General features: G+C 51.4%; 1 protein-coding gene across 1 annotated transcript in view; it reads left to right on the top strand.

Moving 5' to 3' along the window:
• Arvcf (armadillo repeat gene deleted in velocardiofacial syndrome) overlaps positions 1–24,064 on the top strand; it is a 56,113-nt gene that overhangs the window by 23,168 nt on the left and 8,881 nt on the right. The window contains exons 3-6 of the mRNA XM_013031501.1: positions 11,389–11,622; positions 21,119–21,277; positions 21,419–21,945; positions 22,830–23,329. Coding sequence (XP_012886955.1) covers positions 11,407–11,622; positions 21,119–21,277; positions 21,419–21,945; positions 22,830–23,329 — 1,402 coding nt within the window. The 5' untranslated portion in view covers positions 11,389–11,406. The remainder of the gene's footprint in view (positions 1–11,388; positions 11,623–21,118; positions 21,278–21,418; positions 21,946–22,829; positions 23,330–24,064) is intronic.

Here is a 24,064-nt window from a genome sequence, read left to right on the forward strand (position 1 = left end):
TGCATAGCATGCATGAAGTCCTGGGTTTGATTCCCCAGTACCACACAAACAGAGAATGTCAGAAGTGGTGCTGTGGCTCAAGTGGTAGAGCACTAGCCTTGAGCACAGAGAGTCAGGGACAGTGCACAGGTCCTGAGTTCAAGCCCCAGGACTGGCAGAAAGCAAGCAAGTAAGAGAGAGAGACAGTGACAGAGACAGAAAGAGAGAAGAGAGAGAGAGAGGGAGGGAGGGAGGGAGGAAGGACGGAAGGAAGGAAGGAAGGAAGGAAGGAAGGAAGGAAGGAATACGGCTTCTTTCTATATAGAAAATTCACCCCAACTCAGTTTCCAGCCTCAATGAACACAGTCTCCCTAGAAGTTTATCATGTTAGTATAATTGACAACAGTATCTTCTTATGTTTGAGAAAATCTTGTCTACTCATGTTCACTGTGGGAATTCCTATCTATAGTGTCTCCTGCCTTTTGTCATCGGCCATTTTCTTTCTTTTCTTCTCTTCTCTTTTCTTTCTCTCTTTCCCTTCCTTTCCTATCCTTTCCTTTCCCTCCCTCCCTCGCTCTTCTCTCTCTCTCTTCTCTCTCCTCTCTCTTTCTCCTGATCATGGGGCTTGAACTCAGAGGCCTGGGCTCTGTCCCTGAGCCTTTCTGTGCTCAAAGCTAGTGCTCTACCACTTGAGCACAGCGCCACTCTGTGTGTATGTGTGTGTTTATGTGTGAGAGAGAGAGAAAGAAAGAGAGAGAGAGAGAGAATGTGTTGTGTGTGTCATGGGGCTTGAACTCAGGGACTGGGCACTGTCCCAAAGCCCTATTACTGAAGGCTAGCATTCTACCACTTTGAAACACAGTACCACTTCCAGTTTTCCAGTGGTCAGTTGGAGAGGCTCATGGACTTTTCTGCCTGGGCTGGCTTCAACTGTCTCTTGAGTAGCTAGGATTACAGATGTGACCCCCTGGCACCTAGCTCATCTGCCATTTTCTATCAGATTGAAAAGATTGTGTGTGCCAATAATGGGTCTTGAACTCATGTTCTTGTTTAGATTTTTTGCTCAATGCTGGTGCTCTTCTACTTGAGCCACTCCTTCTGCCTTTTTGCTGGTTAATTGGGGCTAAGAATGTCTCTGATTTGTCTTTGTGGGCTGACTTTGAACCTTGATTTTCAGAGTTCAGCCTCCTTAGTAGGGGATTACCAATGTGAGCTACCACTGCCTGGCTGGCTTTGGCCTTTTCTTCTCCACTATGGTTTGGTTTTCTGCATCATCAGTTTTACTACTGTGTCAACAATCTCTATGCACTCCTGATTATTTATGATGCCTCCTTTCTTTGTGGTCTGTTCCCAGCTCATCAACACTACCTTTAACCTTTGAGGGTATTTACCAATGATTCCTAACTCCTGTGCTAGTAAGTGCATGTAGGTATGTGTTCTCTTTGTAGACTCAGGGCTTAGTTGACAGTCCCCATCTGTTCCACAAGAGGTTAAGCCCCACGGATCTGAGACTGAGGGTTCCTTGAGGATTATGATGCTGGAGACAAGTTGAACCCAGCCTCAAAGGTCTTGGCCAGGGAAGCCTTTCCAGCAGAGCAGCAGAGGTGTATAAAGAATGACTGAGCCCTAGTTCTCCATTCTTAGTTGAAGAATGTGTTGAGACTTTTAGGCCATTCCAAATGGGGCAGGCAGAAACCATGTGGATACAGACGGTTGTGTGTCTGTCAGGAGACTTTCGGGGGGACATCTGTGTGTGTGTGTGTGTGTGTGTGTGTGTAATGTGTGATTATGGATCGTTGCATACATGTGCTTGTGGCTGGCTTTGAGAATATCCTCAGACTATCAGTATCTCCTGCTGCAGTATACCTGCCTCTTTGTGACAGTTGAACACTCACAAGTCCAGCTTCCAGAAGACTATCATGGTACATATGTGTTGGGAGTCAGAGAAGGGCACTGCAGTCTGTCCTGGGTGCAGTCTAAAGAGCCCTCGGCCTATTCCCACTGTTTCATTTGCATATAAAAGGCAGGACTTTTCCCTTTTGCTGGAAGTTGGTGGTGTCTGGACCTGTTGCCATGGGCACTGGGGCTGAGTTGGTTCTCAGCAGGGAAAGGGGGTTAAGAGCTGGAGGCAACCCTTAGTTCCCATTCTGGGAGGAAGGCCCCCCCACAACCTTGGGAGCAGCCAGAGATGTCCAAAAGCCACATGGGACTCTAGGGTAAGGAAATTCATGTCCTTGGTATCTGGAGGCCTCTGCCTTGGTGCCTTGGTGCCTTGGTCCTTGCCCAGGTCAGGGTGGGCTGATTCTTAGCTGGATTAAGGTCGTGGACCATTTGCTTCTCTGATTTGCTGGGGTAGGAAACATTGTGATGGGGAGCACCTTTCCCTTGAGTGTCTTGAGACAACCATATGGGCAGGTCACTGTTTCCAAGGAATAGCAGTTCTGCCTTCTTTCTGGCACCCACCTCTCAGAGCTGTGTCCTGTCTTTTGGTGACCAATGGCTGGGAAAGTGACACCATTCTTGTTCTGAGAGAGGTGGGGATAGGCTGGAGATGTGGCTCACATGATAAAGCATCAGCCAAGCAAGCATGAGGCACCTGAGTTCAAGCCTTGGTACCAGCAAAATAAAAAGGGAGGAGAGAGAGGAGAGGAGAGAAGACAGAGAGAAGTGGGGGGTAGTTTTTGCCAGGCACCAATTGCTCACACCTATAATCCTAGTTACAGAAGACTGAGATCTGGAGGATCATTCTTCAAAGTCAGCCTGGGCAGAAAAGTTCTTGAGATTCTATCTCCAAAATAACCATCAAAAAGTCAGGCTAGAGGTATGGTTCAAGTGATAGAACTGCAACTGAGCAATAAAACCAAGTAAATATGAGGAGGCTCTGTGTTCAAACCCTGGTGTAGGGGAGGAGAGTCTGAGGAGGCCTCTTTGGTTGGAGGTGGTTAGAGGCAGTGCTGTTTTTTTGTTTTTGTTTTTAACCAACTCATCCATAATCTCTTGGCTTTATAGACTAAGATAGCCTATCAGTCTTCTTGTCTCCAGCCTAAATCAGTCTGTCTCCAGGAAGCTATTGTATATAGTGGTCTTTGACCTCCTCAGCCTAACAGACTTCCACCTGTGTCTTAGAGAACATGTGTCTGTGCCTCTGTCTGTCTGTCTGTCTGTCTGTGTCTGGTTTTCTTCCCTACAGCTATTTAGTCCCAGATCCCTGCCCTGGCAGCCCAGTCACAAATATCTCCACCTCCCATATACTTATACACCTTCTGCAAAATTTGCTTATGGGCCAAATGCAGGCAAGATGAGAGAGGGGAAATCTCACTGCTTGGAACCTTCTTTATTATTGCTCCATGTAGAAGTGAAGTATGAGTTTCTCACACCTCACTCTCCAGAGAACCCCTTTTGGAGACCATGGACAATCCTGCTAAGTCCCCTTCTTCCCTGGGTTGAGGAGGCCTGGGCTGGGCGAGTGCGCACGCACGCGCGCACAAGCGCGCATGCACACACGCACACACACACACACAGAGTCTTATACACCCAGAACTGTTGGTGGTGCGGTGCTACTACATGAATGCTTATTGGGAAAACAGCCGCTCTAGATCAGTTGTACTCCTCTGTGCTGCAAGGGCACCTGCTGACTCAGGGGCATTGCCAGGTTGAGGACCATGTACATTTGTCCACAAAGGGCTGGATCTTTCCCCAAGCCAGTACTGCCTCGTGCTGTTGCTCGCACCCACTAGAGGCTTAGTTAACAAAGCTGTGGTGGGTCAAATTGAGGTCACTTGGTGTGGGCCTCCTGGCAGGGCAGGACGCCCAGCACACATGGGCACTGCCAAGTGCCTGGTCAGCAGGAGACAGGATGGGTAGGACCCTCAAGCCATGGCAGAATAGGGCTCCATGATGGGGGACTTGCTGTGGTAGAGGCTTGCCAAACCCTATCTCCTAGTCTATGGAATTAGAGTACAGCAGGGATCCATGCCGAGAGAGGTCTGTGCTGTATTACCATTGCCCATCATCCAGGGTGTACATTGTCCTCAGGGTTCTGTTTCCCCAGCCTAAACAAACTAGTCTATCATCAGAGTCTCTCTTGGTCAGGCCTGATGTGGGGCTATTGGTCCCGCAAGTCTGCTCCAGGTACCACAGATGAATTGGCTGCATTCCCCCAGAGATGGCACGGAAGTCAGGATCTCCCACAGCAAGGAGGATGCCAAGGCCAGAAAAGTGAGAGGATAGTGTGCTTGGGTAGAACTCTGATGTCATAGCCATTCTTCTAGGCACACTTAGTGCCACACTTCAGTCTCACCTGAAAGCTTCCAGTGCCTACCTGCTTATTCACTGAGGTCTTCTTACACCTAAGTTCCCACTAGGTCCTCAGTCCAGCACTGACCCTTTTGCCAGCACAGTGTTGCCTATGTGAAACTTCCCCAGAGTAAGACCTTTCCTAATATGTGTGTGTGTGTGTGTGTGTGTGAGTGTGTGTAGTTTTTGGTTGGTGTGGGGCTTGAACTCTAGGTTTGGGCACTGTCCCTGAGTTCTCCAGCTCAAAGCTAGTGCACTACCACTTTGTACCACAGCACCACTTCCAGTTTTCTGGTGTTTAATTGGAGATAAGAGTCACACAGATTTTCTTGCCCCGGCTGGCTTTGAACCTCAATCCTCAGATCTCAGCCTCTGAGTAGCTAGGATTACAGGCATGAGCCACCTGCAGCCGGCACCAAGCATAGTTTTTTGTACGTTTTTTATTGTAAAAATACAGAGGGGTTACAGTTATAGGAGCAAGGTAATGAGTACAATTCCTATCGAGCATTGTTGTTTTTCCCTACCATCCCTTCTCTCCCACCTCTACAATTATTCCTCCCCCCCCCCAGCATATTTTTTTGCACAAGGATGTGGAAGAAAATAATGTCTCCCAACCCCTTCAGTGATTCACTGCCCAGTTTTGATCCAGCTTTACCCCACCTAGTGCTCCGACTGTGGGCAGCTGGGGCAAGTGGTACCAGATTCCAACCTTTACCCTTATTCACCAGGATTTCCCACCTGCCAGCTTTCTCAGCTTTGCAACCTGGGAGGGTGGGCCATGGAGCTTCACTTGCTCTCTGGCCACAGACTTCCAGGGGCTGCACTTCTCACTGTCCCTCAAAGGGGCTTTGTATAATCACAAAGAGGCTCTGTCCCTCTAGAAAGCCAGAGTGTTGCCATGGAGATGGGGTAGGGGGCGGCTGGCAGAAGGGTCTGCCCACCATCTGCAGGGGGAAAAGACTTTCCAGGCCAAAGGCACAGAATACAGGCTGGTGGACAGCATGATGACTGCCATACCTGCCCAGCTATGGCCCTCGGCCTGGCAGGACATCTGTCCCTGGCTGAGCCTTAGTGGGGCTATCAAGACATTAGTAATATTTAGGGATAGAACTCCAGTGTCCTGTGTTTGTCTGCAATTGGTCCGAGCCTGTCTGGGAGACCTCCTTAGTCCCCTCCTCAGGAATGTCTTGGTCCCTCTGCCCATCTGGGAGTGCAGGGGAAAGGGTTCAGCTCTGTGCCTGAGATCTGGACTCCTTCCCCAACCCACACCATTCCTCCTGTCTCTGAGATGGATGAACCACCTAGGGCGCCCTGCTATCTGCCTGCCAGAGGAAGCAGTGGAAGCCACAGGCAGGCCATTACCATGGCTGACCACCCTCAGTGAGGTATATTGGGAGCCAATCCCTCCCAAGGGCTTCTTGTAAGTGGTGGAGTGGGTGGACCCAGCATGTGAGAGGAGACAGCATGTGCTGTCAGCTCCCAAAGCTCCTAGTGTCTGAAGCTTCCAGCCTTGGGGCCCTAGGTCCCCGGGATTGCCCTAGGCCATAGTTCCATCCTTTGAGCCTGCAGGCAACATCTCCACTTGCAGTTGGAATCTGAGGCAAGCACAGAAGGGACAGTGGGGGATTGCCCTGAATTCCCAGCCTGGGGCTTGGAGTTCTCCACCTATGTCCCTGTATCTTCATGGACAGGCAAGTCCCAGGGCACAGCAGAGACTTGAAGGGTGCCACCAGTTTGTTTGTTTTACAATCATGGGGCTTGAACTTGGAGCCTAGGCACTGTCCCTGAGTTCTTTGGCTCAAGGCCACAGTGCCACTTCCAGTTTTCTGGTGGTTAATTGGAGATAGTCTCACAAACTTTCCTGCCTGGGCTGGATTTAACCATGGTCCTCAGATCTCAGCCTCCTGAATAACTAGGGTTATAGGCAGAGCAACCAGTGTCCTGCTTGGGTTGCCACCACTGACACAGAGAACAGATATCTGCCTGAAGGGAAATCTTGGGCCCAGAGCTCCTGCAGCAGTTCCTTGGGTCTCCAGTCTCCCACAGAGGGGGACATTCCCTGGGGTGCTCAGCTGCCCAATTTGCTTGTCCGTCTCATGCCCAGGTTTTTCCATCCATGTATAATCCCCAAATCAACCTGGCCCTGGATCCTGGCAGTGTCCATTCATTGATCCAATCCCTAACCTCCTGGACCTCCCAGGAGGTCCCCCTGGATCTCCCACTCACAAACCCCTTTGCTGACCAATCTGGCCTTGGTTCTGGCTAGCTCTAGGACTAGGGTCCCTATTAGAGGGTCCTCTACACATGGGAGTCGTTCCTTATATGATTATTGGGGTTGCTGAGTGAGCACTCTGGGAGGCAAGAGAGGGTCACTTCAGAGTGTACCTCTTTCCTTCTCCTTGTTCAGCCTCCACTATGTCTGGTCCTTCAAGGCTTGTTTCTTCTTCTGTGGGAAAATCTAATTTTCAGGCTGAATCTGATTACTTCTTTCTGGGATGCCTCAAAATCCTGCTGCTTCCCTCTCAGCTGGCAGCCACCACCCTGGCCCCTGAGAAACAGTGCAATTCCTTGACTTCCTCTCATTCTGACCACCTGGTGGAAAAGTCACTTGTTGTCCCTTTATAGACTGATTATATCATGAGCGTGTACCCCTAATGCAGGAGTGTGTACCCTTAGTGCAGAACTCGGGCCATAGAGCAGTCCCAACACCAGGACACCCCACCTTACTACAACCCTCAAGACTCAGTCTTTCCTGCACATCTGCATGCATATTAACATTTCCACAATCCTTGTTTGAGATCTTATCTTTGGTTTTATCACTTGTCTGTTTGGTCACCCATTTGCATTTGGCAAATTTGGCTTTCTCTGTCTTGTCCCAGCCTGGGCATAGTGCTGTCCTTTTGAGCTTATCCAGAAGCTCAAAGTTGAGGCTTACCCCAGTAGGGGTGATGAAAATGACAGGGCCCCCCACAAAGCCTGGCCAACCCATGTAAGCTGTAGGCAGCAAGTCTCTTGTGCTGGCAGGGCTGAGGGTAGGGAACAGAGGCAATTCCTACAATGTCCTAGACAGAAAACAGGCTTTGACTGCACTAGTTCTGAGCTACTTCTTGTTGTCACGTCTTCGTCTTCAGGGTGTGCACAGGAAGAAGTAGGAGGCTCAATGTTATCAGTTCCCTTCTGATAGGTGGCTGATAGGTGGCTGGCAAGGGCTCATGATTTGCAACACAGGCTTCTTCCTTTCCCCCTGCTGGCCTATCCCTTAGGAAATTCCTCCAATTCCTGTACCCTGATTGGACTCAGCCCCATAATTTGATTTTCCAGAGCAGGGCTTTGGCTGGACTCCTTCTGAGGAGGAATGTCTGGGTCAGCAGGAAGACGTCAAATGTTGGTTTGAGTTTCAGGGGAAAGATTCAGCTTCTATGTCCAAATCCTTCTGATGATTCCTTTGCTCTCCACGAGAATGCTCTCCACCATATCAGTCCTGGAGGGTATGGGTACAAAGCTTCCTCCTTCCAGTGGTGTGGCAAAGTTTGGCATTAACCCACCTGCCAGCAAACTCACCATCAATTCCTACACACATGTATCCATCTCTCCTCCCCACCCCAGCTATCCATCATCCCACATCTAATTTTCCATCTGCCAGCTATATGTCCATCTGCCTTTGCATATAACAATCCACCTTCCCTCTACCCACCCATTGACCTATCATTTTCTCATGACCATCTCTTCGTCCTTCTGGGCACACACCTATTCTCTCATCCATCCATCGACTCCACCTTCCAGACTCCTTCTTTTTTTCCCTCAAACTCACCCACTAATCTACCCACTCATCCATCCATTCATCTACTATCCCATCCACCCATCAAGCCTTCTGCCATTCACCCATCTGTTTCTTCATCCCCTATCTGCCCATCTGTCTGTCTACCCGCTACGATCTCCCCATCATCCCATTCTGGTATTCACCCATATGTCTTCTCATCCTCTGACTTGCCCATCTGTACTTAACTCTTCCTCCACTCTCCTTTGTATGGCTTTTTCTTCCAGGTTTCTCCCCTTGTGCCACCAGCTTCCCAGCAGGTTTCTGTAAGAGTGTGGGGGTGTGGACACTCTTGGCATTCATAGCCAGTGTTTGTTGTGCTGAAACTATGCTATCATGTTAATTTGGCAGTTGCATTTTCAGGGTTTAATCTCACTCCCTAACACCTTCCTGAAGTTTCTGGTGTTTTCTGGCATTTGTGTTGTCATATAGTTCTGGTGTGTAGTCACTCTGGGGTGCCCAGGAGTTGCTCCTTTTTTACTGCTAAATCAATCAGGCACATTTGGTAAGAAGCATCCCCCTCTGAGGGAAAACTGAAGCTGGTGTCTGTGGTCTGGGTGAGGTCTTGTGGGATCTGCCTGGCAGGCAGTACTGACCTTCCCACATCAGGGGAGCAGGCTCAGATGAGCCCCTGTAGCATTGCATTTTCCAATGTGTCCCCAAAGCACTCTCTGGTCCCCAGCATAACTATGCCTGGTGTTTGCCCCCACCCAAGATCTAATAACTGTCCTTTCCAAGCCCCAGCTGGGAAAAAAAAGTCTTTAAAATCTCCATGGTCCATCTTAAAAATTCATGTATTTTGCTTTCCATGATATTGCATATTTATTGTTTTAATATAAAACAGTATTTTCAGTTACCATCCAGAAAACTGCTCTTTGGGGTGCTTGGCCTGGGTCTTTTATGTTCACACATACTCCTGTGTACAGTCCCAAGGAGGCCAGCACATGTGGGGACTCTCTTGCTCTGTCTAGGGGTACAGTGCCCCACCCAAGGGCAGATAGAGGTTATACACAGCCTGGGAAAGAGCAGGGGCCCAGCACCCTGGCCTCTGCTCTCTAGTGGGCACAGTCAGTGTGACCAGTTTTAGAGGTTACCCAAGAGCTACACGGTCATTTTGTTATGATCTGACTTGGGCAGTAGAAAGCCAGTGTGGGATTTGCAACTTTCTCACTGCAGCCTCAGAATTCTGGGCCCCCAGCCAGCCTTCAGCTGGACGTCGTAGGCCCTTTCATAGTAGGTCTTCTTGTACTCCATAGCTGCAACATGCTTGGGGAAGGGGGCTCAGGGATGGGAAGCTGTTCTAACCAGCGGTGGCCTGGTCCTGATGGATGGGGATGAAGAGGCACAATGGGATAAAACCAGGGGTCATTCAGGGACCCAAATCTTTGTACAAGGAGGGAAGAGAGCTCATGGAGTCAATGGCTGTTTGACAGGACCTGATTGCCCTCCTTCAAGGCAGTATACTATCCCCTTTGGCCCTCACTTCTAAGATTCAGTTGAGACTACCAGTGCTTCATGCAAGACTCAACTGAGTACTCAAGTGGCTTAGCTGCTGCCATTTACTCTGACCCTCCAGGGAGCAAGGCCCCACCACACTTACCTGGAATCCACTACTAGGCTTAACCCATACATACACAAGGCCTAGTGTGTTGGCATTCTGAGTGCCCTTGCTATGCTTCTGGGCCCTGTATGTCATTGTGGCCAGAGGACCCAGTTTGTACCTGATTCCTCAACCTCTCTTCTCAATGGTGGCTGTCACCTTCCCAAACAGAAACTTGGTTCATTCTTCAGGCTATGGCTGACTTAACAACAGCTCCTCTGCCCACACCATTGTCCCTGCAAGGTCACATTGACAGTTTTATTTGTGTGACAGGTGTGGGAGAAATGAAGAAAAGCTGTGGAGGCCTATTCTGGCCTCTTGCCTTCACTGGCTCTTAGTTTCTCCAGCTGTTATGGTGCTCAGTCTCATGGCATCTCTTCACCTCTGTGATGCACCATGTCCCTGGTTCTGCAGCACTGGTGTTTCCAAGTCCAGCACTTGGCCTTCTTCTCCAGGGTCTCTGCCACTATTCCTGGCTCTGTCCAGGCCAATGAGCAGCAAAACTGGCTCTCTGTGGGTGTCATCCACTGGGTGTGATATTCCTTCATGGGGCCTTTCCCTCACTAAGCTCAGGCTCTATGTTGGTGCAGGAACAAGGGGTCCAACAGGCCAGTCTCAGCATACTGGCATAGGACCAGCTGGGAGCAGGCTCCAAGCAACCCTGGGCATCAAGCCATACAACAAGCTCTGGGCTCTGCGGCTTCATGGATGCACCCTGTTTGCAGCTCTGAGTCTGGGTCTGAGTTCTGCATACTTGGCTTGCTTCTTATTGCCCATGAAAAACAAACACTTTGGTCAGCCAGGGAGCAAACTGCAAGGAAAAGTGCTGGCTTGTCATTGCAGATGCCAAGCTTCCATCATCCTGCCTGTTCCCTTGGTATTCTGGGGCCCACGGGGGCAACACTGTGCCAGGACCTGGGCAGACCTGACTCTCTGAATGCTGGGCCATACATGCTTGTCCTCTGTTTTCTTCTGGATCAGGCCTTTTGCAGGCACAAAGTCTCCAGATGTCATGGGAGTCCCTTCCAGAACCTTAAGCAGGTTTTCACTTTGCCCCTGTGAAGCAAACTCCTGCTCTGGGATGGCAGACCCCTACTCTGGGATGGGGTAGCTGTGGATGGATGGTGGATCTGTGGTCCACAGGCTGGTGCTCCTGGCCTCTCACCTACCTAGGAGTCCCAGATACCTGCCAGCAGGGGAACAGCTTCTCCATTCCTGTGCTCAGTGGCTGCACTGGCTCTGCCACAGGGGCTGTGTGACTGTAAGCAGTCCCTCACCCTCTCTGGCTTCAATTCTACCCCTGTGATATAGGCCAGTGAGACCCATGAGATTGAGATCAGCTGGCATGTGCTATGGGCAGCAGAATGCTGGAAAATTGTGCTCACCACAGTAGCTCTTGCCCTTCCCAACAGACAGACATGCCCACAGTCCAAAGCTTGTTGGGCTTGGCAAGAAGCAGAGGAGCCCAGGTCAAAGCCTGGAGCTGTAACAGGGAGGGAGCTGGCTGCTTCCGGCCAGCCTTGGATTAATGGCTTTTAATTTAGAATTTAATCAATGCAGCTTTCCTCCAGAGAACTGGATGCTCTGGTCTGGGAGTAAGTCGTATGATCTGTGAGTGGAGCAGGCAGAGGGCTTGTGACGGCTTCACGAGACTCCTGCTCTGCCCCACCCTGAGCTTGCTTTGCTTTGCCTACAGCTGGCTGGTACCCTGGTCATGGAGGACTGCAATGTGCATTCAGCTGCCAGCATCTTGGCCTCCGTGAAGGAACAGGAGGCCCGCTTCGAGCGGCTGACAAGGGCCTTGGAGCAGGAGAGGCGCCATGTTGCCCTGCAACTGGAGCGAGCCCAGCAGCAGCCTGGTATGGGCAGTGGAGGCGTGGTGGGCAGTGGGCAGCCCCTGCCGATGGCCTGGCAACAGCTGGTTCTACAGGTAATAGTCCAGTGGCTTGGGGAGGGTAAAAATGGCAAGTGAGGAAACAAACAAGGGGCTCCTAATAGACACTCATTGGCCTATTGCAATATCTGTTGGGGATTCCAGGGGGAGGGGTGGGAAGGAAAATGGGTTCCCCGGGGGCTACAAGTCCCATTTGGGTATTCTGGAAACTGTAATGGAGATTTGACAGGACAGACTAATCCTCAGGTCAGTGCCCACCACTGAGTGAGTCCTTTGGAGCCTAGGCAGCTGGGTAGGGACTGTTCTAGATAGCTCCTGAACAACCTGAACAACACTGAGGGTTTTGCCTACTTTGGTGTCTCCCTGCTACCTTGTTCTTCATGTACACGGAAGGTCCCAGGGTTTGGCCTGCACTCAGAGACACCTGGGAGTCAGTTTCTCCACTGGCCATTGTTCTCAAAACTGTGCTTGGTCCCTGCTCATGTCAGTTGTGGAGTCCTGTCTTTTCCACACCCTGAAGACTCTAAAGTTAGGATACATACTGAGGAGTCATACTGCCTGGCCCCCTGATAACACCCATGCATCAGAAGGGTGATGAGGAAATATGAGAGGCAGGATGAGGAACTATGAAAGGGTTGGAGTCTGGTATTATAATTGAGGTTACTGTTATTGACTGAGGTTCTGGCAGTAGGGTGGGGAGTGGAGATCAGCTGTCCCAGCCTCCAGCAGGAGAGGCTTGGGATAGCCAGCCTTCAGTTCTCTGGGTTCTTCATGGAGCCTTTTTTTCCCTTGCTCAGATCCCTGTACTCCTAAACCTGGCAGCTACCACCCCTGTTCCCATGCATCCCCAGCACCTAGCACATACCACCTTTGTCTGGTCCTGCTGGGAGCCATGCTTGGCATACACATGTTGTCAGCCTGGGCAAGTCTGGCTAATTGTGGTTGGAGAGAAAGGAGCAGGTGCTGTACTCTGCTGAAGCTAGCCTGGACTAGCCTTCCTTTACCAGGGAGCATCAGGCTCAAACCTAAGCAGCTGGGGGACTGGGGTGAGTGATCACTCTTGCACCTGTTTTTGTCTGACAGTGGGCAGGTAATGGATTCTATATCTACCCTTACACAGAACACAAGGCCCAGCACAAGTGTACAGTCAATACTGAGTTAAGGTCTCCAGGAGACCACAGGCCCACTGGTGAAGCTGTGTTCCCCAAGCTTCTGATACTCTGTGGTCTCTGGCAGCTAGTATAGTTAGCTACAGGAGACCAGGACCGAGGGAAATGGGTCCCAGGCCCCAGGTATTCCAAATGTACCCTTAAACTCTAGGGGGTAGGAGGAAATGAAACAGTCCAGCTGGGCCACATGGAGACAATGACAGTAACTCCGAAGCTGTCTCTCCAGGCGCCAGAAACTCAGTTCAGCCTTTCCAGGCCAGAGCAGGCTCTGTTCTCCATCTCTTGGACAAGCAGTGTAGGAGAAAAGGGCACCCGGAGGGTTGATGCCCTGGTAGGAATATATTCCCACGGTCTGGAGCTACCCTGGCCTCCTGAGGGCTAAGGCCTACTTGACCTTAGGTCATGACCCTTCCCACTCACCCCCCCAACTCACTCTTGATTCTTTTAGGCTGGGATTGGAGAAAGCATGCTTTCCCAGGGCTGGAGCTGGACTAACCAGGATATTGGAGACTCTGGGAGAGGCTTGGGCTGGCCATTCAGTCTTTACAGATTAACCTCCTATTAGTCTAAGCAGGAGTTGCTCTGACATGGTCAGAGTTTTGTTTTGAGAGCTGAGGATGATGGTGAGGCCAGTAGCTGGGTGCTGAGACTAGGGAGGCCAGGGTTGGGTATTTTGTGCTGCTATGCCCCTTGGGGTGCTAGCTGCCTGCTCTCATTCTCCACCAGGAAGTGTCCTTAGACACTCAGCAGAGCTATCCTTGCCCAGTGGAGAAGGTACTACCATATCAAGTCCTGGCCAGTTGGCATTGTCCTTGCCTCAGGCTCCATCATGGTATAAGTGTGTGACTATAGGTCACTATCAGCTGATGAATTGGGGAGAAGAAAGAACCAGCATTAAGATCCAGGCAACTGTGTCCTACTCACTGGCCTGGGCAGTCATGAATGGAGAATGCAAGGGGGTTTGAGGTAAAAAACAACAAGCAAACAAACAAAAATCACTCATTCCTCTCCAGATGAGGGAATAGACTAGGAGGAGCACATAGTTGGCATCTAGAGTGCTTGAATATACTGGCAGTATATATACCCTGTATGCAGCAGCACACTGGGGGGACAGGGTGTAGCCTTGGAAGATTTGTCTTTCAGAGTGGGGGGTAGGGGAGAAGCAGGCCAGAAGGAAGAAGGAGGCCAAGCCTGTTGCCCCTTTTCTTGCTATGTCTGTGGAGTTTCACTGGGCTGGCTTCACTCTGCTCATCCCAGAACTTTTTTTTTTTTTTTTGCCTGTCCTGGGGCTTGAACTCAGGACCTGCACACTGTCCCTGAACCTGTTTGCACTCAAGGAAGGTGCTCTACCTCACTTGAGCCACAGTACCACTGCTGGCTTTTTCTAAGAAGTTTGTTGAAGATAAGAGTCCCGCTTTCCTGCCTGTCTGGCTTTGAACTGCGCTCCTCAAATCTCATCCTCTTGAGAAACTAGGATTATAGGAATGAGCCACTGGTGTCTGGCTACATTTTCCTCATTCTTCATGAAGGGATTTTCTTTGGTGAGGTATGACTGGACGAGCCAGCTACTGCCCTCCTCTCTAGTTTTTTTCCCAGCAGAACCAGATCCTCAGGGGTGGCTGCTGGGAGGTTAGGGATAGAGGAGGCACAACTTGGTAAGAGAAGCACGGATCAGCAACTCAGCTCCACCCCAGACACCACTTTCCAGCAGCTCAAAGGCATAGCAGAGAGAGATCTGAAGCCAGCTCTGCGTATAAGACTTTTAGCTGAAGTCTCACCAGAGAGATTGTGCCACCTACGGTCACTCAAGAGTTATCCCTCTTCCTCACTGGTCTACTCTTGGGGCAGGGAGAGTTTGGTCCTTTGTATCTTAAAAAAATTTTTTTAAATTATCTTTAAGTAGTTGTACAAAGGTTGTCCCATTTAACAAAGCAGTTTATGAATACAATGCATCTTAATCAGTCTCACCCCCTTCAACATTCTCACCCTCCTTCAACCCACTTCTCTTATTTTCTTAATTGTGTGAAATATATAGTGAATTCTTGACTGCATTCTCCCCCTCTTCCTTCCTTCATTTGCTTACCCCTCTCCCTGTGGCCCCACTCTCACCTTTCATATACCCATTTCTTGGTACTCTTTTGTTCTTGTTCCAGTAGGTAATGGGGCTTGAACTCAGGACCTGGGTGCTGTCCTTTAGCTTATTTGCTTAGCTACACTTCTGGCTTTTTGCCAGTTAATTGGAGAGAAGAGTCTCATATGCTTTTTTGCCCAGGCTGGCTTTGAACCATGATCCTTGGGTCTTATCCTCTTGAGTAGCTAGGATTATAGGCACCTGGCAGTCCTCTGTATCCTGATGGGGAAAATGTCCAGGACATAATCATACTCCCCTGCAGGCCACTCACCAGATCCACATGGGGTTCTGAACTCTTCCTTGCAGCCCCATCCTAGGTAAAAGAAATCCTGTAGTGGGGCACTGGTGACTCATACCTGTAATCCTAGCTACTCAGGAGGCTGAGATCTGAGGATCACGGTTTGAAGCCAGCCTGGGTAGGAAAAGTCCGTGAGACCCATCTCTAATTAGCCACCAGAAAACCGGAAGTAGTGCTGTGGCTGCAAGTGATAGAGCCGAGCCTTGAGCAAAGAGCTCAGAGACAGCACCCAGGCCCTGAGTTCAAGCACCACGACTAACAACAACAACAACAGATCCAGTCGGCAATGATGTGACTGCTGTAATTGGACCTCATCACACAGTAAGGATAAACTAACAGCCTGAGAAGCTTATGCCAGCTAAGGTGGCCTTGTGCCCTGTTCTGGAAATGACCCTGGCCTGTGGGGGAACTCAGCTTCCATAACTGTACAGGTGGGAGGTGTGTGTATGCTTATTTATTAGGGGCAAACAAGTCTGGGAAAGATGACTTAGATGAAGTCTCTTGGCAGGGAAAATGTTATCCCCTGGGGCAAGGGCCTGGAGCCCAGACCAGCTACCAGGGACTAGGGGGCCACCCGGCTGGCCTGGCTGCAGAGCCCCTCCCTCCCTTGCTGGTAGGTTGGGCGGAGCAATGCCCTGCCCCAGCATCCAAGCCCCGCCCCGCCTGGGCGCGGCTCCTCCCGATTGGCTGCTCGCCGAGACTGCCCCCAGATCCACCCCCCGCGGGGAGTGAGTCCGCGGAGCCGGGGCTGCTGAGGCGCCCGAGCAGAGCCGGGTCCATCGCTGTCGTCTCTGCCAGCCTGCATCCTCCTAGTCCCGGTCCAATGCCAGCCGAACTCAGACAGGTTGGAGGGAACTTGGTTCCAGGCAGGGGGCGGGAGCACCGTACTGGGCCCAGCGGCAGAGGGCGGGGGCTCTGGCCTTCCCAAGAAGACCAGCTTTTGTTCCGCTGAGCCGCTGGCCCCAAGCAGCTATTGTCTACGCTCCCTGCCGGGTTGCACAGGACCTGCCGCGGTGGCGCGAGTGCACAGGCTGCCCAGGCGAGCGCGGGGCGGGGCGGGGCCCGCGGAGGTCTCTGGAGCCCAGGCACGGGAGCAGGGTGGGCGACCCTGTACTCAGAACGTGCCAGAACCGGAGTGGGTGCACCTGAGCTACACCCAAGACAGGTGGAGACAGACTGGAGTGTGGAGACGGAGCCTTCCCAAGCAGCCTCCTTTCTGTGCAGAGGGAGGCTGAGACTGGAGAGGGAAGTCCTCTTAGGCCTCCTGATCCCTGGGGACTTTCTTGCTTTTCCTTTGCAAAGGAACTTCTGGAGCTTAATGGAAGCCCTTTCTGTTGGCGAGTGCACCTGACAGGAGGGGTGAACCAATCCTGCCCATGTGTGAGGCAGGAGGGGCCTGGAGCAATTCCTAGTTGTCTATTTCCTGGCATTGGTCTGAAGGAGAAGGCAGGTGGGCAGCCTGTAGACTGCATAGTGGGGTGGGGTTCAGTACAGGGGAAACAGGTTGAGTATACCACCAACTACCAAAAGTCCCATGATAATGAGAGAGGAAGAGCTCCCACACACCTGCCTACTTGGTCTCTGCCTATTACACCACACTGATGTGACCACAGTTTTGGCCACTGACTGCCCAGAGATGGAGGGGGTCAGTGTAGCTAATAGCTGGGCTTAGAGAAGCTGGGATAGGAGCTCTCCCAAGCTTGCTCTCTAGCCTGCTAGGCAACAGATGCCTTTGGGCCTTTCAGCCCACTTTGCCTGTGACCACACCCCAGCATTCTGCTGCTGTGGGCTTCAGGAGCTGGGTAGAAGCTGTACCAGGGGAGGTGGTATTTTTGTTTTTGTTTGTTTTTGATGACCAAGGCCTGATGTAGGATATGCTGTCTGTTTGCTTTGCACTCTGCTAAAGAGATTCAGAATTGACTCGTACATTCTGTCCAGTGGTAGCTGTTTCTGGAGCCCTAGTCCAGAAACTGTGGTCTCTAAACACACATTTCACCTTAACATGTGCCTTCCCTGCACAAGCAGGGCCTTGCACAGGATGGGATAGCCACTTCTGTTTTTCTGTTCTTTATGATACAGACTGTGATTACTCTTTTTTTTTTTTTTTTTGGTTGGTCGGTCATAGAGCTTGAACTCAGGACCTGAGTGCTGTCCCTGAGCTTCTGTGTGCAAGGCTCTACCACAGTGAGCCACAGCTCCACTTCCAGTTTTCTGGTAGGGGTCTCACAGACTTTCTTGCCCTTTATTACTAGCTTTGAACTGGGATCCTCAGATCTTAGCCCCCTAAGTCTATAGGATCATTGGTATGAGCCACCAGCACCTGACTGGTTGTTCAATTATGAAGTACATCATTTCACATTTTGCTTTCCATCACCCCCTCCCCATCCTTATCTGTCCACATGAATGGACTAGCACCATGTAACCCTCCTTCCTCTGTGTGAGGAAGCCCCTGTGTATGGAGCTTAGGAATCTCATGTTATGCTCAGTGCTAGGCCTGTGGTAAACATCTAGAAAGCAGCAGTGGGCTAGTGGGAATGCTTTACTGGCCCCTCCCATAAGCCCATGGAGCACTTGCTATTCTTCTTAGGGCTAAGCCCAAAAGCCATGGACCTGTTTTTCTACACATGGGAGTGTTCTGGGATGGATTTTAATTTTTGTTTCACAGGTGATGACTGTTGACTAGGTATGGTCCTTGTAAGAGGAGAAAGGATCATGCTAGAGTTAGAGAGGAAGATAACAATAGATGGTTGGCAGGACATAGTGTATTGAGGGAGGGGGAACTGGAGTACAGAGGTTATGCCCCAAGTCAGGGGTAAAGTAGAGACAGTGTGGAGCTGCAGGGCCAGAATTTCCTGAGCATGGGCTGGCCTGGACAGGTAGATGTGAGACCTGGAGCCCCATAAGATAGCACTGGGGCCAGATTAAGTTAGGCACCCACCAGAGCTTCTCTGTTGAGTGTCAGCTGTATGCTGGTCATCAGTGCGCTGTCCCACAGACTAACCCTGAAGATGTTACAGAGGCCTGGGCCACAGGATGGGCTTTGAGACTCTTACTACCATACCATAGGCCTCAGTTTCCCTATCTCTCCTACCATCTCTGTGATCTCTTAGTGGATGTTGGGTGGGTGGCTTGGGAGCCACTGTCTCTATCCCTGTATGTTGAAAACACATCCTTTGTGGATAAGAGTCTGGACAAGTAGTGCAAGAAATGAAGGTACAAGTACTCAGACACATGCCTCTGGGAACATTGGACACAGGGACTGAGTTTGGGGTACTGTTAGGAATCCTCACTAATTGATGTGCTCAGGACCAATTGCAAAGCTGGGTGTTCATATACTGTGGACATGTGCACATTCCTGTCTGAAGAATTGGGTACATGTCTTTGTGTGTACAAATCCCTATCCGTGTATGTGTGCCCAGGCATGTGTAATGGGGCTAGGCACTTTCTGTGAGCACTGGCTGACTCATGCTCCCACCCACCTGGGTGAAGTCATTGCCTGATTTTAGCTCCCTGAGGTCATTTGCCAGCAGGGACTCCTGAGGCCTCAGGATCTCACAGCCTATCTGTAGAAACCGTGTGTTAGGTTGGAGGCCTTTCTGGGAGTCCTGATTCTCCAGACCATTCCAACTCTGAACTGTGTCAAATATTCACCGGTGCTGGGCAGGAGGAGAAAGCTGGGTGCCTGAATAGCAGTAAGGGGCCAAAGTGTCCATCGTTCAGTTCAATGGCAGGGCAAACCCTGCCACCTAGCTCAGCTATAGTAGGTGCTTCTGAGTATTTAATATATGCAAATATATGCAAATCTACTAAGAAGCCTGTCCTACTGACAGAATATTCTGGGCAACATGTTCTTCAGTTTTGCTTTTCCCCCTACTGCCAGGCCAGCCCTTTGGTGCCTAGCCCAGAATGCTGGAGGTCTGACTATCAGAGGGTTCAGGGCCTGAGATACCATCACCAAAAACGGATGGGATATCTCAAGCTCCAGTACAGAGGGATGCCCCTATGCCTACTCCTCCAGAGTCATCCATACTCCCTAGTGACCTTGGAAAAGAGCCCAGGCTACTCTGCTTGACAGCCAGCCAGTTGTCCCTACAGTGGGCCTCAGTCTATTTCTTTTCCCAGGGAACAGGGTCGCCTTATTCTGGCCAGGTCCCAGCAGGCATTCTGCTCCGTCCTGAGGATAAGAAGGTGGCTGCCAAGGCCCTCCCCTCAAGGGTGAGGCAAGGCTCAAAGGCTTCCTAGTCAGTGTTGAATTCCTGATACCAGTTATGAAGTTCTGGGTCAATCTCCCCTCTGCCAGGCCTCAGTTTTCTCATCTATGGTCACATGATCTCTAGCCCTCTCAAGCCCTGCTCCTGGGGGAGAGGTAAGTGCCTTCTATCCCTTTGCTGTCTTTTGTCACCAGAGCTTGAGGGAAGCACTCAGCATGCTAGCATAGCTTCCTCAGACTCCTGCACTGTATATATTAGGGGCCAAGCCTTTCCCCAGAACAGGACATCGACCTAAGGACACTGTTGGAACAGACAAGCCATGAGGACAGCACTGGCATTTTTCTTGCACTGAGGGAAGGAAGGACACCACATAGTGATGGAGCCAGATGGGTCCAGTGTGAATGCAGGCCTGCCCTAGGCCTCTACTTGGTGTTTGCAGGCTTCAGGGGGCCTAGGCAGGGGACCATCCTGCCTGGACTATAGCGTGTGGGGTATGTCCTCCTGCTGACCCGGTTCTGGCTGCTGGGGAATGTGCCGCCTACCACAGCTTGAGTTTCAGGCCATGCCCAGGCCACATGCCGATCCCAGGATGTTGATGTGGTGGGGCCCTGGAACTGGAGAACTGTGTGGGCACAGCCCCAAGGGCGGAACATGGATCTCAGGGGTCCTCGTGCTAGACAGCACAGCAGGGACTGGCCTCTCTTTTTTGAGCCTGTTTACCTACTGGCAAGTCCAGCTGATAAGCATGTGGGCCTCAGAAGGGTCTCAGTCTAGAACTATATTACCTAATATTCCACCACCTAAATCTCCCATGCTGCATGACAGCAAAGAGGCTGCAGGTGTAACTGCATTCTCTTTAGTCTCTATTGTGATGTCCAAGCTCTTTATCAGCTGAGGAAATTGGCCAGAGGTAAAGCTAGGCTGGGCTCAAAGGCACCTGAGTGTTACTGTGTACTCCAAGAGTTCTGGGCTGAAGTGGCACTGTGGCTTAAAGTGGTAGAGTGCGAGCCTTGAACAAAAGAGCTCTAGGACAATACAAAGGCCCTGAGTTCAACCAAAAAAAATCTTCTAGGTGGACACTGGTGGCTCATTCCTGTAATCCTAGCTTCTCAGGAGCCTGAGATCTGAGGATTGCAGTTCAAAGCCAGCCCAGGCAGGAAAGTCTATTGAGACTCTTATCTCCAATTAACCACCCAAAAACTGCATATGAATCTATGGCTCAAAGTGATAGAGTGCTAGCTTTGAGCAAAAAGAGCTCAGAGACAGTGCCCAGGCCCTGAGTTCAAGCCCTATGACCAACCAAAAGAAAAGAGTCTGGGCTGGAAGGAACAAGGATATTTTAGTGTTCTGGATGCACAGTGCATTTTGGGAGCTGGGTATTTTTGTCCTGTGGGGGTGTCTGGCTGGTCTTGTGGCAAGAGCTTGGGCGTGGCCATGGGAGTCAGTGAACTATGCTGAAACTGCCACCCCACGGTGTGTACATTTAAGGCTTCTCGAGTGGGTAGGCCCCAAGACAATTTGAGGGCCCAGCCAGGGATGGCAGGTAATGCCAGAAGGACATCCTGCAGGTCCCACCTGTTCCTACTTAGGCCTGGAGGAGCCTGGAGACTTAGGGAGCCCTGCCCCCATGCTTGTCTGCCTCTGCAGTTCTGAGGAGGTCCTGGGATAGAGAGCCAGGAACCGCTTGCTTCCTGCCTCCTAATAACTATCCTTCTCTTCCCAGGAACAGAGTCCGGGCAGCCAGGCATCACTGGCCACAATGCCAGAGGCACCTGAAGTGCTAGAGGAGACAGTGACAGTAGAAGAGGACCCTGGCACACCTACTTCCCATGTGTCCATTGTTACATCTGAAGACGGCACAACTCGGCGCACTGAGACCAAGGTATGGCCAAGTCTGGGTGTTTGAACTGGCTTCCTGGGGACACCCAAAGTTTGGGTTGAAAATGAAAGCCACCCTAGCTGTGCCAAAGTACTGCCCAAGTCTTGGGATGCCAAAGGCACCCATCACCCACTTATCTCTCAGGTCACCAAGACAGTCAAGACAGTGACCACGAGGACAGTACGCCAGGTGCCTTTGGGCCCAGATGGACTCCCCTTACTGGATGGCGGCCCTCCACTTGGCCCCTTTGCTGATGGCCCCTTGGACCGGCATTTCCTGCTACGTGGCGGTGGTCCAGCAGCCACACTTTCCCGAGCTTACCTCAGCAGTGGGAGTGGCTTTGCTGATGGCCTAGAGCCCCGTGATGGTCCCAACTATGGCAGCCTGTCCAGAGGGCTAGGGGTGCGGCCCCCCCGCACTGGACCCCTTGGCCCAGGATCTGGTGATGGCTGTTTCACACTGCCTGGTCGCCGGGAAGCCTTCCCTGTGGGTACTGAGCCTGGTCCTCCAAGTGGCCGCTCCCTCCCCGAGCGTTTCCAGGCAGAGCCCTATGGCCTGGAGGATGACACACGAAGTCTGGCTGCTGATGATGAGGGGGGCCCTGATCTGGAGCCTGACTATGGTACAGCCGCACGAAGAAGACCTGAGTGTGGACGGAGCCTTCGTGCCAGGTAACCACCACGTTTCCTGTGGGATTTTATCTTCAGCTCTTCAGCCACAGAATACCCACAGGTAGTCAGCTGCTGAAGCTGAGTTGGTCATACACACCTTAGTTTGAATTAGCCTTGTCTCTTCTAAAGGACAACAGCAAAGGCAGGCCCTAGGTAGAAATTATGCTGATAGAAGGAAAAGAAAACAGTGCCTGATAACTGGCTTCTGTAGCCAGAGGGCTATTGAAATCATCCTGAATAGCAGAGGCTCAGGGTATTACTCTGTGCATGAAGCCTCCAATTGGAGGCTTCCCTGTGCCTCAATTTCCACTTTGTCCAATAGTAGCCAGAACCTAGAGGCTTAGAGAACCTTCCTGTCAGAGCCCCTCGTTCTGTCCCATATGCCCTCATTATCTATGCCTGCAGAGTGTGACTATTACCACAGCTTGGGTCCAGATCTTATTGGGCAAGTCATTTAACCCTTCTTCCTAGTCTTAGTCTTTCTTAGGGAAGTAGATTCAAGAGCAGTTACTGCCACGGCTAAGGATATCTTATGCCCTAAATGTCTCTTGGAGGGTGAGGGCCATCCACTTCTCACACATCCTAGTACCAACCACATGATCTTATGGAAGAGAAGTAGGACATCACTGACAGATGCTGCATGGAGACATGCTTGTTCAGGATAGGAGAAACTCCCCATACTGGGAGGGATGCTGGCCTCTGGCTGAAGTTTGGCTCTGCTTTGACTCTAAGACAGTTCTCGCTGGGCTGGTACATAACTCAGAACCTACTTTATGCTTGGAGCTGAGGCTCCCAGCCCAGCTTGCTCCTGCTTGGTGAGCTTTACATTTCCAGGGTGGTGGGCAGCACAGGACTGCTGCTCACCCACCCTTCTACTTGCATAGGGCTTATGAGGATGTGGCTGATGATGCAGGTGAGCTGACAGATGAGCGGCCCCCATTCCCAGCAGCAACAGCACCACTGGCCCAGCCTGAGCGAGGCAGCTTGGGCAGCCTGGACCGAGTGGTACGACGCTCACCTTCAGTGGACAGTGCCCGCAAGGAGCCACGCTGGCGGGATCCTGAGTTGCCTGAGGTGTTGGCCATGCTGCGACACCCTGTGGACCCAGTGAAGGCCAATGCGGCCGCCTACCTGCAGCACTTATGCTTTGAGAATGAGAGCATTAAGCGGCGTGTTCGGCAGCTGCGTGGGCTGCCACTGCTTGTGGCACTGTTGGACCACCCTCGGGCTGAGGTGCGGCGCCGAGCCTGTGGGGCACTGCGCAACCTCTCCTATGGCCGTGACACAGATAACAAGGCTGCCATCCGGGACTGCGGAGGTGTGCCTGCCCTGGTACGCCTGCTGCGGGCTGCCCGTGACAATGAGGTTCGGGAGCTGGTCACTGGTAAGTGGGTTTGGGATATACCTGCTTCTCTAGGAAGATGAGAGCAAGGTTCAGCCTGTGAAGAGAGAACACCCAGATAGTCAGGGGTGCCAGCTTGCCCTGCAGGCAGACATCAGACCCAGATGCTGTGACCAATTCCTATTCTCTACCAGCAAGGCTGACACTAGCCCCTTAAGAGTGGTCCCTTTCTACCTTCCCTGATGTCCCCACAGCTCCCCTGGGACTTGCCTCCCTGGTTCTTATTGCATGACGATGCAATGTAAGTCTGTGCCTTATAGGACTTGAAGGTCATATAGCCAACTCTTATAGCTCTATGATCTACCCATCTGCCATGGCCTTTCGCATTCCAGGCTGTTCCTCTCAGCTGAAAGCCATTGTTGGGTGCTGCCTGAACATCTAGCTCAGGCCAAGATGGGCACCCAGAGCTTCTCATGGCTTTTGTTACTTCCTAAGTTCCTGTATGGGTTGGAGGTGTTACTTTGTACTAGAGCTTGCGTAGTATATACTAAGGCCTTCAGTTCCATCTCCAGCACCAAAAAAAACCCAAACTCCTGGGCTGGGAAGGTAGCTCAGTGGTAGAGTGCTTGCCTTGCATGCATGAGGCCCTGGGTTCGATTCCTCAGCACCACATAAGAAGAAAAAGCTGGAAGTGGCGCTGTGGCTCAAGTGGTAGCGCTCTAGCCTTGAGCTGAAGAGCTGAGGGACAGTGCCCAGGCCCAGAGTTCAGGCCCCACG

The sequence above is a fragment of the Dipodomys ordii genome, unplaced genomic scaffold (assembly GCF_000151885.1).
Source record: "Dipodomys ordii isolate 6190 unplaced genomic scaffold, Dord_2.0 Scaffold141, whole genome shotgun sequence".
Lineage (NCBI taxonomy): Eukaryota > Metazoa > Chordata > Mammalia > Rodentia > Heteromyidae > Dipodomys > Dipodomys ordii.